The 13,586-nt window shown below is 41.1% G+C and overlaps 2 protein-coding genes across 2 annotated transcripts in view; both read right to left on the bottom strand.

The window, feature by feature from the left end:
• LOC104996359 (protocadherin alpha-9-like) overlaps positions 1 to 1,441 on the bottom strand; it is a 12,794-nt gene extending 11,353 nt beyond the window's left edge. Inside the window, exon 1 of the mRNA XM_010850618.1 lies at positions 113 to 1,441. Within this exon, the coding sequence (XP_010848920.1) occupies positions 113 to 1,441 (1,329 nt within the window). The remainder of the gene's footprint in view (positions 1 to 112) is intronic.
• Positions 1,442 to 4,180: 2,739 nt separating this feature from the next.
• Positions 4,181 to 6,625, bottom strand: LOC104996358 (protocadherin alpha-6-like). Its single transcript, XM_010850617.1, has one exon. The coding sequence runs from the start codon at positions 6,623 to 6,625 to the stop codon at positions 4,181 to 4,183; it is 2,445 nt and encodes an 814-aa protein (XP_010848919.1).
• Between the last annotated feature and the right edge of the window lie 6,961 nt (positions 6,626 to 13,586).

The raw sequence follows: 13,586 nt of genomic DNA, 5'->3' as shown, positions 1-13,586 counted from the left end.
CGTCTCGCGCTGACACGGTGAAGATGTGGCAGCCGGGCGGGTTGTTCTCCTTCACGAACACCGTGTACTCGGGCTGCGGGAACGCGGGCGCGTTGTCGTTCACGTCAGCCACCTCCACGGACACGCTGGCCGTGGCCGACAGCGAAGGTGAGCCCCCATCCCTCGCAGTCACTACTACTTCATAGTTCGCTACGCTCTCACGATCCAAGGCACTGTCCAGGACCAGCGAATAGTAATTCTTGAAGGTGGACACAAGCTTGAAGGGGACATGAGGCGTCAGAGAACAGGTCACCTGTCCATTTGCTCCAGAATCTCGGTCAGACACGTTAATCAAGGTGATGACTGTGCCTGGCTGAGCATTCTCTGAGATAGGAAGGGACAGGGAAGTGACTGTCAACACTGGAGGATTGTCATTAGCGTCCAAAACTTCCACAAGAACTGTACAGTGACCAGTCAGGGGTGGGTAGCCTTTATCAGTCGCCTCTACTCGGATTTTGTAGGTTTTTCTTTCTTCAAAATCGATGTGTCCTGTAACTGTAATTTCCCCACTTACAGGGTCTATGTAGAACTTAAATTTTATATCAGGAAAAGCGTCACTAGAGAATGAATAAATAATATCCGCATTCAAGCCTTCGTCTAAATCTGAGGCGTTAAGTTTAATTACCAACGTTCCATTAGGGACATTTTCTGCTAATTTCACAGCATAGAGTGTTCTATCAAAAATTGGAGCGTTGTCATTGGCGTCCAGCACGTTGATGAGTAACTGAACGGTGCCAGTCAGCTCAGGTTTGCCTCTGTCAGTGGCCGTGAGCACTAAACGAAGTTCCGGAGATTCTTCCCTGTCTAAAGGTTTGCGTAATACAAGACTGAGAGGTTTTACCTGTTGGTCGGTGGTTGGTACCTCCAGAGAGAAATACTCACTGGAGCTCAGCCTGTAAGTCAACAGAGCGTTCTCCCCGATATCTGCGTCGGAGGCGCCCTCTAGTGGAAACCGAGAGTCAAGCGGCCTGGATTCCGCGATAAACAGATTCTTTTGTGTCCCCTGGAACACAGGAGGATTGTCGTTAATGTCCTTCACCTCCACCTCCACATGGAACACCTGCAGCGGCCGGTCCACGATCACCTCCAGGTGGATACTGCACTCTGCGCTCCGCCCGCACAGCTCCTCCCGGTCGATTCGAGAATTCACAAACAAAATGCCATTCTGCAGATTTACCTCCAGAAGTTCCCCGAGGTCTTTAGACGCCACCCGGAACAGGCGCGGCACCAGCTCCTCCAGCTCCAGTCCCAGGTCCTGGGCAATTCGGCCCACGAAGGTGCCGTGTTTGGCTTCTTCCAAGACCGAGTAGCGGACCTGGCCACTTGCTGTCTTCCAGATCGAGAAAATTATAAAAAATAGCAATAGCTGCCGGTTCCCCAAGTCGCCTAGATTTGAGTACATCTCAAATTATTGGGATTTTCTTCCAATCAGTGTATCTTGTTCCAAAATTTAGAGGAGTCTTCTTATCCCCTCTTTATTTTCATGATGTGTTCGCCATTGTTCAACCTCCGAATATTAAAACAGATTGGAGACTCTTTCCAATGTGACTTAATTCTGTCTTGAATTGAGAGAATTTCACAGTAAAGAGCGACATCATGTGGCCCAAATAGTAAGTACGAATTTAAAAATCAGCTTTGTATTATTAGGACACGAGGTTTTATTTCAACCTCTGAATTTTTCTTTATTTTTCTTAAAGTGTAGGACCATATTTCTCATGCTTGCTTAAGGCATTATTAGAAGATTTATGTGCCTAATATTTAATATGACCATAATTGTGGCTTCCTCATGCCTTGAAAATATGTTCTTTACAAAACGTTTAAAATTAGGATAAAAATATTAATGACAAATTGAATTATGTTAGCAATACTAAATTTTAAAATCCTTAGTTCACAGTTCAGAAAATTCAATTTTTCTGAAATAAAATTCAATTTATTTTAAGAAAATTCCTGGTCTCTCTAGGGACCCAGGATCTCAAGAATCTAATGGGAGAAAAACTTAGAAAGGTTGTTTGCAGAATCAAGGAATATAAGGAAATAATCCACATTCTTTTCTTAAGAAAGCAGACTTTAATCAAGCTTGTGGTGTTTTATCCTTTTTATTTCTACTTAACAGAGTGAGGTGTTTTTTTTTTTTTTTTAATATTTCACCCCTATGTTCCCAATGCAAGTAAAATAATTAACATCTGTATTCTAATGCTTTCCAAGTTTTACCTGTGCCTAAATGGGTTTTAAATATTGTTACTGTCCTGAATTATTGCAATAGCTTCTTATTGTTTCATCTTGTCACAACTCCTTTATCCTTCTCTTAATCCTGGCAGTCATCTTAGTGAAAAGCACCTTTTATTCCTATTGATTCACATTTTTTATAGCTTTCAAATAATGAGAGGTGAGTCAAAATTTCTTAGCGAAGTACCCAAATTACCCAAGAAATTTTTCTCACATTACTTTTCCTGCTTTATCGCGTACTCTTTCCTATGGGAACCATATGTTTTAACCAAAACAGACTATTCTCTATGTCCAGGCACATTTGGGATTTTGTATGTACTCATTTCTTTAAGTTCCTCTGTTCCCAAGAATACCTATTATACTCAGTATTCTCTCAAAGGAAACTTTTCCATTTACAAACCGCTAAAAATATCATACCTCTTGAAGGGCTTCTTCAAAAAGAAAAATAGGCAGTTATTTCTGTTCAGTCCACTCAGAGTGGTTTACATTTCTTGTACCTGTTATAATATTCAACCTTCTAAGATGATCATATTTATGTATGACAGATATCTTTATTTTTCTACCAACTTCTTGAAGCCAGGGGCTGGGTCTTGTTAACTCAATGATTCTTGGCACAGCATCATTTTCAAAACTTACAAAAATTAACACTACTATCCATTTCTTGCATGTAGAGAAATGGTGAATACTTTAAATCATAATACAGAATGAATAATGAAAGCATTAAATTAGAAGAAATAAACTCTCCATGAAAAGGAGCCCACCAAATAAGTCAAACATAAACACGGGGTTTTCAGTGTCTGAGAACTCAATGCACATTTTACATGAATTTACTTGGTCAAAGTCCACATTCTATTGAATTATTGTCAAATATTTGGATCCCTGATAAGCTGAGCAATAACATGGGTATCACATGGTAGTTGAGAGTGTGAAATTTCCCCATTCACTTTTTCATCCCAATCAGAAGTATTCTGGGCCTCACTGGAGGCTCAGAGGTAAAGAATCTGCCTGCTAATGCAGGAGACATGGGTTCAATCCCTGATCCAGGAAGATCCCACATGCCCAGAGCAATTAAGCCCATGAACCACAACTATTGAGCCTGGGCACTAGAGTCCAGGAGCTGCAAATACTGAGCCCACCAGCTCTAGAACCTGTGATCTGCAACAAGAGAAGCCTTTACAATGAGAAGCCCATGCTCCACAGCTAGAGAGTCGCCCTTGCTCCCCAAAACTAGAGAAAAACCCACACAGTAATGAAGATCCAGCAAGGCGATAAATAAATAAAATTTTTAAAAGAAGAATATTAGTTATCAGCATAACTATTATTATGTACTTTGTCTCTAAATAGTTTAAAAGGCCAACAGTAAATGAGCACTACAGACTCTTGGACTCTTGGAATCACCAGGCCCAAAAAGGAATATAGATTTAAGATATGATGAAGATAGTCATTAAACAAAGTGGATAATCAAAAGTGTTGGCTAAGCAGAAGCATCAAAGAAGAGAGAGAGAGAGAAGAAGGAAAGGAAGGAAGAAGGAAGCTGAAGGATAAAACTATAATAAAGTGATGTTGAAATAATATATCAATTAAAATGAGTGTGAAATAACTCTCCTGAAGTTCAAATGCAAAGTAATCAAAGTCTACAATATTAATAAGGAAAAATACTACCAATGCATTTTTTAATGTATCACAAATGGTTATCTAAGGAAATTTTGAGTTTTGAGACAAAAATCTTGACATGTAGAATGATGTTTTAATAATGTCTGATTCCACTCTACTCAAGTTTAAAAAACCAAAGAGATTATAATAATTAACGAAGAAGAAAAGATGTATATAATGCAAAATTACTCAACTTGTTGAAATAGGAAAATTTAAACATAAACCCAAGGAAAATAATGAAAACATTTTTAAAAATCAACTGTTAATTATGAAAACTCAGACTTACTTTGGAAAGACTGTCATCCTTTAAATCCTGATGCTCGCCCATATCCGCCACTACTGGACAGGCTGGTAGGCTGGGACTGAAGGCCATGAGGTCGGTCTTGGGCGGCCCCTCCTCAGAGCACACCCTCTGCCGCCTCTCCTGAGAGTAAGACCAGCTCGCCACCGCGCTGGAGCACACCAGCCTGGGCTTCACGGGCCCGCACGCGCCCTCGCTGGGCGGCGCCGAGCACCGCAGCGCCGTGTACAGCAGAAGTGTAAGAACCAACAGGCTGGACACCGCGCAGATGGCGATGATCAGGTACACGTTCACATCCACTAACACCGTTTCTGTGCCAGCTGCACCAGACAACCCCCGCGAAGAGGCCTTGGGAGCCTGGCCGCTGTCTTCCAGCGACAGCAGCACGGTGGCCGTGGCCGTCAGCGCCGGCTCGCCGTGGTCCTTCACCAGCACCAGCAGACGCTGGCGCGGCGCGTCCGCCTCGTCCAGGGCGCGCGTCGTGCTGATCTCGCCGGTGTACAGCCCCACGCGGAACGGGCTGCGTGCGCCACCCGCCGCCAGCTGCAGCTCGTACGACAGCCACGCGTTGTAGCCCGAGTCGGCGTCCACCGCGCGCACCTTCGCCACCACGTGGCCCGCGCTCACGGACCTCGACACCACCGGGCTCACCGCGCTGGGTCCTCCGCCAGACCCGGGCGGCAGCAGCGCGGGCGCGTTGTCGTTCTCGTCCAGCACGAATACCTGCAGCGTCACGTTGCTGCCCAGGGGCGGCACGCCCGCATCGCGCGCGCTCACCTGGAATTGCAGCAGCTCCAGCTCCTCGTGGTCCAGCGGTTGCAGCGCGTACACCTTGCCGCTCTCCGCGTGCACCGACACGTAGCTTGACAGCGCGCGCTCGCCCACCCTCCGCTCCACCAGCGAGTAGGACACCAGGGCGTTCTCCTGAGCGTCCGCGTCTCGCGCTGACACGGTGAAGATGTGGCAGCCGGGCGGGTTGTTCTCCTTCACGAACACCGTGTACTCGGGCTGCGGGAACGCGGGCGCGTTGTCGTTCACGTCGGCCACCTCCACGGACATGCTGGCCCTGGCCGACAGAGAAGGCGAGCCCCCGTCCCTTGCGGTCACAACCACTTCATAGTTAGCCACGTTTTCTCGGTCCAAGGTGCTATCCAGCACTAGTGAATAGTAATTCTTGAAGGTGGACACCAGTTTGAAGGGAACATAGGGCGTCAGAGAGCAGGTCACCTGCCCATTGGGACCTGAGTCCAGATCGGACACGCTAATTAGGGCTATGACAGTACCGAATTGAGCATCCTCTCGGACGGGCAAGGATAAGGAAGTCAACGCAATCTGAGGGACGTTATCATTTTTATCCAAGACTTTCACTAAAACGGTGCAATGACCAGCCATGGGAGGGTGGCCTTTGTCCGTCGCTTCAATACGGATTTTGTATAAATTCGTATTTTCAAAATCTAAGTTCCCTCGAATAACTATTTCTCCAGTATTCGCATCTATTCTAAACTGGTTACTAATAGTGGCTGGAACAAGATTATTAAAAGAATATGATATTTCCCCATTCGCTCCTTCATCCCTATCAGAAGCATTCACTCGGATAACTATTGTTCCGTTATCTGAGTTTTCAAAGATTTTTACTTCGTATTCAGATTGTCCAAAACTGGGAGCATTGTCATTCACATCCAGTACGGTAATCAGCAGCTGAACAGTGCCAGTGAGCTCAGGTTTGCCTTGGTCAGTGGCCATGAGGAGTAAGTTATGTTCAGGCACTTCCTCTCTGTCCAAGGATTTCCTTAACACGAGCCCAATTTGTGTACTGTCATCACTGTTTGTTTTCACATCCAGTGCGAAATTTTCGTTTGAAGTGAGTCTGTAGGTTAAAATAGAATTTGACCCCACATCTGCATCCGATGCGCCCTCTAGTGGAAACAAAGAATCTGGCAGCCTAGATTCGTAAATCAACACTCTTTGTTCCTTTACCGGGAACACAGGCGGGTTGTCGTTAATGTCCTTCACCTCCACCTCCACATGGAACACCTGCAGCGGCCGGTCCACGATCACCTCCAGGTGGATGCTGCACTCCGCGCTCCGTCCGCACAGCTCCTCCCGGTCGATCCGAGAATTCACAAACAAAATGCCATTCTGCAGATTTACCTCCAGAAGGTCCCCGCGGCCTTTGGATGCTACCCGAAACAGGCGGGGAACCAGTTCCGCCAGCTCCAGTCCCAGGTCCTGGGCAATGCGACCCACGAAGGTGCCGTGTTTGGCCTCCTCCGGGACCGAGTAGTGGACCTGGCCGCTCCCTGCTTCCCAGGCTGCAAGAAGCAGAAGCGAGAGCATCAAACACCGGGATCTCAGTCGACCTTCAGATGTAATAACCATTTCAAATACTTCCTGGTTTATATCCATCAGGAAATCTTGTCTAGGCATTAAGATGAAATATTGTATGATCCCGAGTCTGTTAATTCAATTCTTCTGCGACTGCCATCATTCAGCACTCTTGGAAGGATGCAATAATGGGAGGAATGGACTTGAATAACAGCTTGTGTATTCATGGTAGACAGCGACATCATGCGGCTCCAAAGGGTAAGAAATGAATTCATGCTATATATATTATACATATATATGTCTTTTGCCTTACTTTTATAGTAAATCTCCTCATATTTGTAAATATCTCATTTATCTTATTAGTTTAGAGTAAGGGTTCAGAATATTCAGAGTGAAACAACTTTCCTTCTAGTAATGTTAAAACTGTATCAACCAGTTTAGAAAGTTTAAGTGGGAATTAGAAGTGCAAATTATCCTCCATATTTTGTGTAGAGAACATGTGCATATATTTCTGTCACAAGATATGCTATTATATTTTGCTCTGATAAAAGACTGTAATTTTAAAGTAACAAATTTTACCCAAATTTTAAAGACCTTATAGATGATCAAAGTTCGTTCTTTCTTTGTTCAATGAACATCAACTGCTCCTAATAATGTTTCTTTTATTTAATAATGGAGGATGAAAATTTAGGAACATAATCTTTACAGCATTTCTTAATTTCTCTACAGCTTCTATTAGGTCTCCCCCTCAAAATGTTTTCCTTTGCATACTTCTCCATCACTGCAAAATCTTGTGGAATTTCTACCTATTGTGCTTTGCTGCTTTGATCCTTCAGCTGCTCCTAAATGACCTTATCCTTTTCTTTCGACTTCAAGCTCTTACATGATTTCATTAAAATGCTCTTATCCACTTCTAACATTTCAAACAAGACTTTTATTAAAGGTATTCCCCAATTCACATCTTTCTTCCTCTTTTCAATGGTTGTGATAATCATTTTTACCTATACATGCTGATAACTCCCAGAAAATAATTTGATTACAATTTAAAGGTTATGAAGATAAATTATTAATACTCCTCAAATTCAAGCCCTTAAATTCACCTTTTATTTAATAGCATTAACATTTTACATGTCACCTCTGTGGATTTTTTTTTTAATTACTCCATGTCCCCTACTTGTCCTATTCAAAGTTGTAATATAGCCCATCTGTCTTTTCACATACCACCATATTTATCTTCATGGGTACACCTTTTATTGGATTGCACTAAACAAATAAATTCCAAGATGTTAGAATCACTTCTATGTGACCTGAGATGTGATCACAAGCCAACATTTCTGGTGTTATTTTTAACTAGTTTCCAATATTATCTCTATTTTGCAGACAACATAGATCACTTACTTGCCTTCTTCCTCAATACAATCTTTGTTCAATTTTTAAAAATTATCTACACCTTTACCTGTAAAAAATGCTCCACTCATATCAAAGTCATGCCAAAATGTCAATTTTACTATGAATTCATCCTTACTGTCATCAACTGTAGATAATTAAACTCTTTCTCTAAATGATACAATGAAAGTCATAAAAAGATTTTTCAAATAAACACACACCAACACTCACCCTTCTCCAGAATTCTGATATACTTGTATAATCCTCACAGACAACTGTAATACAAAGTATCCCCAACATGAGAACACCTTACATAAATTACATAACATATCCTACATCTAATATTTATACTGATAAGTAGTAGTCCTTATCACTGACTTTCTATTACAATTATTTTTAGTAAGTAAAGAGTTCATTTGCTAACCAATACTAAGCCCCCCAAGCAAAAGATTCCTTTGCTTACAGAAAGATAAGCCTTGACAAAATCTATATTGCCATATAGTCTTGTTAGTTGAAAGTTTTCTATAGTGGTTAAGGTATTTCATAAATTGCTGCCCTAAATGAAGAGTCTCTTTGAATATCAACATCTAACATAGTTAAAGTATCAACTTTCTCTTTCTATTGAAGTTCCTAGCAATTTCCATAAGGTTGCTAATATAATCTGATTAATTGGAAGAGTAGCAATAATTCTATTTATTGGCTCCAGGTAGAAAATTATACAATGTTACTGAAATCATATATGCAAAATAAATTAATTTGGAAAAGGGAAATACTGGTCTCCTCATAAGAAACATCTTATATTTTTGTTCAGTTATTAACTCAAATAGTTCATTTAGTCAAGGAAAAAGATTATGTACAGAAAAAAAGCAGTTTATTAACAGCTTTCTCCCCAGCAAAGAAAAATTTTAGTTATAAATCAAAGAGTTTATATTTCAAAACTGAATTAACTTGATTTTTAAAAAGCTGACAACTGGTAACTACAAATTCACACAATGATGAGAATGCCTTCTCCATTTATAGGACTTCCCAAAAGTAATGAGGTATTAGAAATGTTTAAATAATATGTTATAAATATATTTAAGAATTAAATATATGTGAGAATATATAGAAATAGAAAAAGCAATAAAAAGGGAAATTATCATTTTGTCATATGAAATGTGGAATATTTATTACTGCCTTAGCCCACACTGTTTTTTCAAAAAGTGTAGAAAAATAGTTCTCTGTATTTGATATGAAGAGCACTATTGCCTACATCAGATAAAACGTATGGCTTTGTTGTAAAAAAATGTATTAGTAAACAATAAAGTCAAGAGGGATGTTTATATCATACAGTATTTTTTAATCTAAAAACAAAAGGCAACAATAAAAGCAAACGTCTTCTAACTAAAAAAAAAAGTTAAGATTTTCCCAGCTGTGGTAATTCACAATTATTTCTCACCAATATAATAATTTGTGAATTGAAAAATAAAAAATAAGAGCATAATTAATCATTCCTCCATTTAACATTGGTGTTGGGAATTATGATACAGCTGCAAAATGGGACAACATGGACTAGAAAAAAGAGTGAAAAATCTCCTTAAGTAATAGACAAACTATATTAAATGAATGAGGAAAGGAAAATCAATACAAACATTATGTTTTAAAGTGGAAGAAGAGAGTTTATTTGTATATAAAAAATTCTCTAGGAGAATAACCAAGAAATTAGAACATTTGAAATATTTGAGCAGGTATATGGTGGAGAGTTCTGACAAAACATGGTCCACTGGAGAAGGGAATGGCAAACCACTTCAGTATTCTTGCCTTGAGAACCCCATGAACGGTATGAAAAGGCAAAAAAATATGACACTGAAAGATGAACTCCCCAGGTCGGTAGGTGCCCAAAACACTACTGGAGAAGAGTGGAGAAAATAACTCCAGAAAAAATGAAGAGATGGAGCCAAAGCAAAAACAATGCCCAGTGGTGGATGTGACTGGTAATAGAAGTAAAGTCCGATCCTGTAAAGTACAATATTGCATAGGAACCTGGAATGTTAGGTCCATGAATCAAGGTAAATTGGAAGTGATCAAACAGGAGATGGCTAGAGTGAACACTGACATTTTAGGAATCAGTGAACTAAAATGGACTGGAATGGGCGAATTTAACTCAGATGACCATTATATCTACTACTTTGGGCAAGAATCCCTTAGAAGAAATGGAGTAGCCCTCATAGTCAACAAAAGAGTCAGAAATACAATACTTGGGTGCAACTTCAAAAACAACCAAATGATCTCTGTTCATTTCCAAGGCAAACCATTCAATATCACAGTAATCCAAGTCTATGTCCCAACCAGTAATGCTGAAGAAGCTGAAGTTGATTGGTTCTATGAAGACCTATAAGACCTTCTAGAATTAACACACAAAAAGATGCCCTTTTCATCATAGGGGACTGGAATGCAAAAGTAGGAGGTCAAGAGATACCTAGAGTAACGGGCAAATTTGGCCTTGGAGTACAAAATTAAGAATGGCAAAAGCTAACAAAAGAGTTTTTCCAAGAGAACACACTGGTCATAGCAAACACCCTCTTCCAACAACATAAGAGAAGACTTTACTCATGGACATCACCAGATGGTCAATACCAAAATCATATTGATTGCATTCTTTGCAGCCAAAGATGAGGAAGCTCTATACAGTCAGCAAAAACAAGGCTAGGAGCTGACTGTAGCTCAGATCATGAACTCCTTATCGCAAAATTCAGACTTAAATCGAAGAAAGTAAGGAAAACCACTAGACCATTCAGGTATGACCTAAATCAAATCCCTTACAATTATACAGTAGAAGTGACATATGGATTCAAGGGATTAGATCTGATAGAGTGCCTGAAGAACTATGGATGGAGGCTCATGTACAGGAGGCAGTGATCAAGATCATCCTGAAGAAAAAGAAATGCAAAAAGGAAAAATGATTGTCTGAGGAGGCCTTACAAATAGCTCAGAAAAGAAGAGAAACTGAAGGTAAAGGAGAAAAGGAATGATAAAAGCAGCTGAATGCAGAGTTCCAAAGAACAGCAAGGAGAGATAAGAAAGCCTTCCTCAATGATCAATGCAAAGAAATAGAGGAAAACAATAGAAAGGGAAAGACTAGAAATCTTTTCAGGAAAAAGAGATACCAAGGGAACATTTTATGCAAACATGGGCACAATAAAGGACAGAAATGGTATGGACCTAACAGAAGAAAAAGATATTAAGAGGTGGCAAGAATATACAGAAGAACTATACAAAAAAGATCTTCATGACCCAAATAACCATGCTGGTGTGATCATTGGACTAGAGCCAGACTAGAGCCAGGGAATGTGAAGTCAAGTGGGCTTTGGGAAGCATCACTATGAACAAAGCTAGTGGAGGTGATGGAATTGCAGTTGAGCTATTTCAAATCCTAAAAGATGATGCTGAGAAAGTGCTGCACTCAATATGCCAGCAAATTTGGAAAACTCAGCAGTGGCCAAAGGATTGGAAAAGGTCGGTTTTCATTCCAATCCCAAAGAAAGGCAATGCCAAAAAATGTTCAAACTGCTGCCCAGTTGCATTCATCTCACACACTAGCAAAGTAGTATGCAAAATTCTCCAAGCCAGGCTTCAACAGTTATGTGATCCGTAAACAATGGAAACAATGAGAGACTTTATTTGGGGGGGGGGGTCCAAAATCACTGCAGATGGTAACTACAGCCATGAAATGAAAAGACACTTGCTTCCTGGAAGAAAAGCTATGACCAAAAAGACAACGTATTAAAAAGCAGAAACATTACTTTGCCAACAAGTTAAAGCTATGGTTTTTCCAGTAGTCATGTATGGATGTGAGAGTTGGACTATAAAGAAAGCTGAGCACTGCAGAATTGATGCTTGTGAACTATGGTGTTGGAGAAGACTCTTGAGAGTCCCTTGGACTGCAAGGAGATCCAACAAGTCCATCCTAAAGGAAATCAGTCCTGAATATACATTGGAAGGACTGATGTTGAAGCTGAAACTCCAATAATTTGGCCACCTGACTTATTGGAAAAGACCCTGATGCTGGGAAAGATTGAAGGCAGGAGGAGAAGGGGAAGACAGAGGATGAGATGGTTGGATGGCCTCACCAACTCGATGGACATGAGTTTGAGTGGACTCCGGGAGTTGGTGATGGACAGGGAGGCCTGGCGTGCTGTAATCTACGGGGTTGCAAAAAGTCAGACACAACTGAGTGACTGAATTGAACTGAACTGATTAAGTGGCTTGATGTTGGAGGTGGAATGGACACATTTAAAACATTTTAAATCATGAAATATATTTTATAATAATGAATAAAATTAAGCCACTAGAGCTAAAAATTTTAAATTATAAATATCAAACTCACCATGAGTATGCCAAGGCTAACATTTAACAAGACTTGAAAGAGTCATTCAATGCACAAATATTACTAGAAACACTAATTCAATTTCTGTACTGTCACCCTGCTTATTTAACTTATATGCAGAGTCCATCATGAGAAACACTGGGCTGGAAGAAGCACAAGCTGGAATCAAGATTGCTGGGAGAAATATCAATAACCTCAGATATGCAGATGACACCACCCTTATGGCAGAAAGTGAAGAGGAACTCAAAAGCCTCTTGATGAAAGTGAAAGAGGAGAGTGAAAAAGTTGGCTTAAAGTTCAACATTCAGAAAATGAAGATTATGGCATCTGGTCCCATCACTTCATGGCAAATAGATGGGCAAACAGTGGAAACAGTGTCAGACTTTATTTTGGGGGGCTCCAAAATCACTGCAGATGGTGACTGCAGCCATGAAATTAAAAGACATTTACTCCTTGGAAGGAAAGTTATGACCAACCTAGATAGCATATTTAAAAGCAGAGACATTACTTTGTCAACAAAGGTTCGTCTAGTCAAGGCTATGGTTTTTCCAGTGGTCATGTATGGATATGAGAGTTGGACTGTGAAGAAAGCTGAGCACTGAAGAATTGATGCTTTTGAACTGTGGTGTTGGAGAAGGCTCTTGAGAGTCCCTTGGACTGCAAGGAGATCCAGCCAGTCCATTCTAAAGGAGATTAGCCCTGGGTGTTCCTTGGAAGAACTGATGCTAAAGCTGAAACTCCAGTACTTTGGCCACCTCATGCAAAGAGTTGACTCATTGGAAAAGACTCTAATGCTGGGAGGGATTTGGGGCAGGAGGAAAAGGGGATGACAAAGGATGAGATGGCTGGATGGCATCACCGATTCAATGGACGTGAGTCTGAGTGAACTCCTGGAGTTGGTGATGGACAGGGAGGCCTGGCGTGTTTCGATTCATGGGGTCGCAAAGAGTCAGACACGACTGAGCGACTGAACTGAACTGAACGGAACAAAATTTCTCAAATAGAGGCTTCCCTGGTGTTCTAGTGGTTAAGAACCTGCCCTGGAGCAAGTAAGCCTGTGGGCCATGACTACTGAACCCACGCTAAACAGCTCTCTAGTCGCAACTACTAAAGCTGGCACATCCTAAAGCCTGTGCTCCGCAACAAGAGAAGCCAGAGCAATGAGAAGCCTGCGCACCACAACTAGAAGGTAGCACTCTCAGAAACTAGAGAAAGGCCAAAGGCAGCAAAGAAGACCCACCACAAACAAACAAAATCAAGCAAACAAACAAAACCAAATAATGGATAGTC

Source organism: Bison bison, unplaced genomic scaffold, assembly GCF_000754665.1.
Source record: "Bison bison bison isolate TAMUID 2011002044 unplaced genomic scaffold, Bison_UMD1.0 scf7180017864291, whole genome shotgun sequence".
NCBI lineage: Eukaryota > Metazoa > Chordata > Mammalia > Artiodactyla > Bovidae > Bison > Bison bison.
The sequence above is the reverse complement of the archived record's forward strand: the minus strand, read 5'-3'. Positions and strand labels throughout refer to the sequence as shown.

Bases quoted from the DNA above. Each gene is read 5' to 3' on its own strand.
- LOC104996358 (XM_010850617.1), bottom strand. From the start codon at position 6,625: ATGGATATAAACCAGGAAGTATTTGAAATGGTTATTACATCTGAAGGT.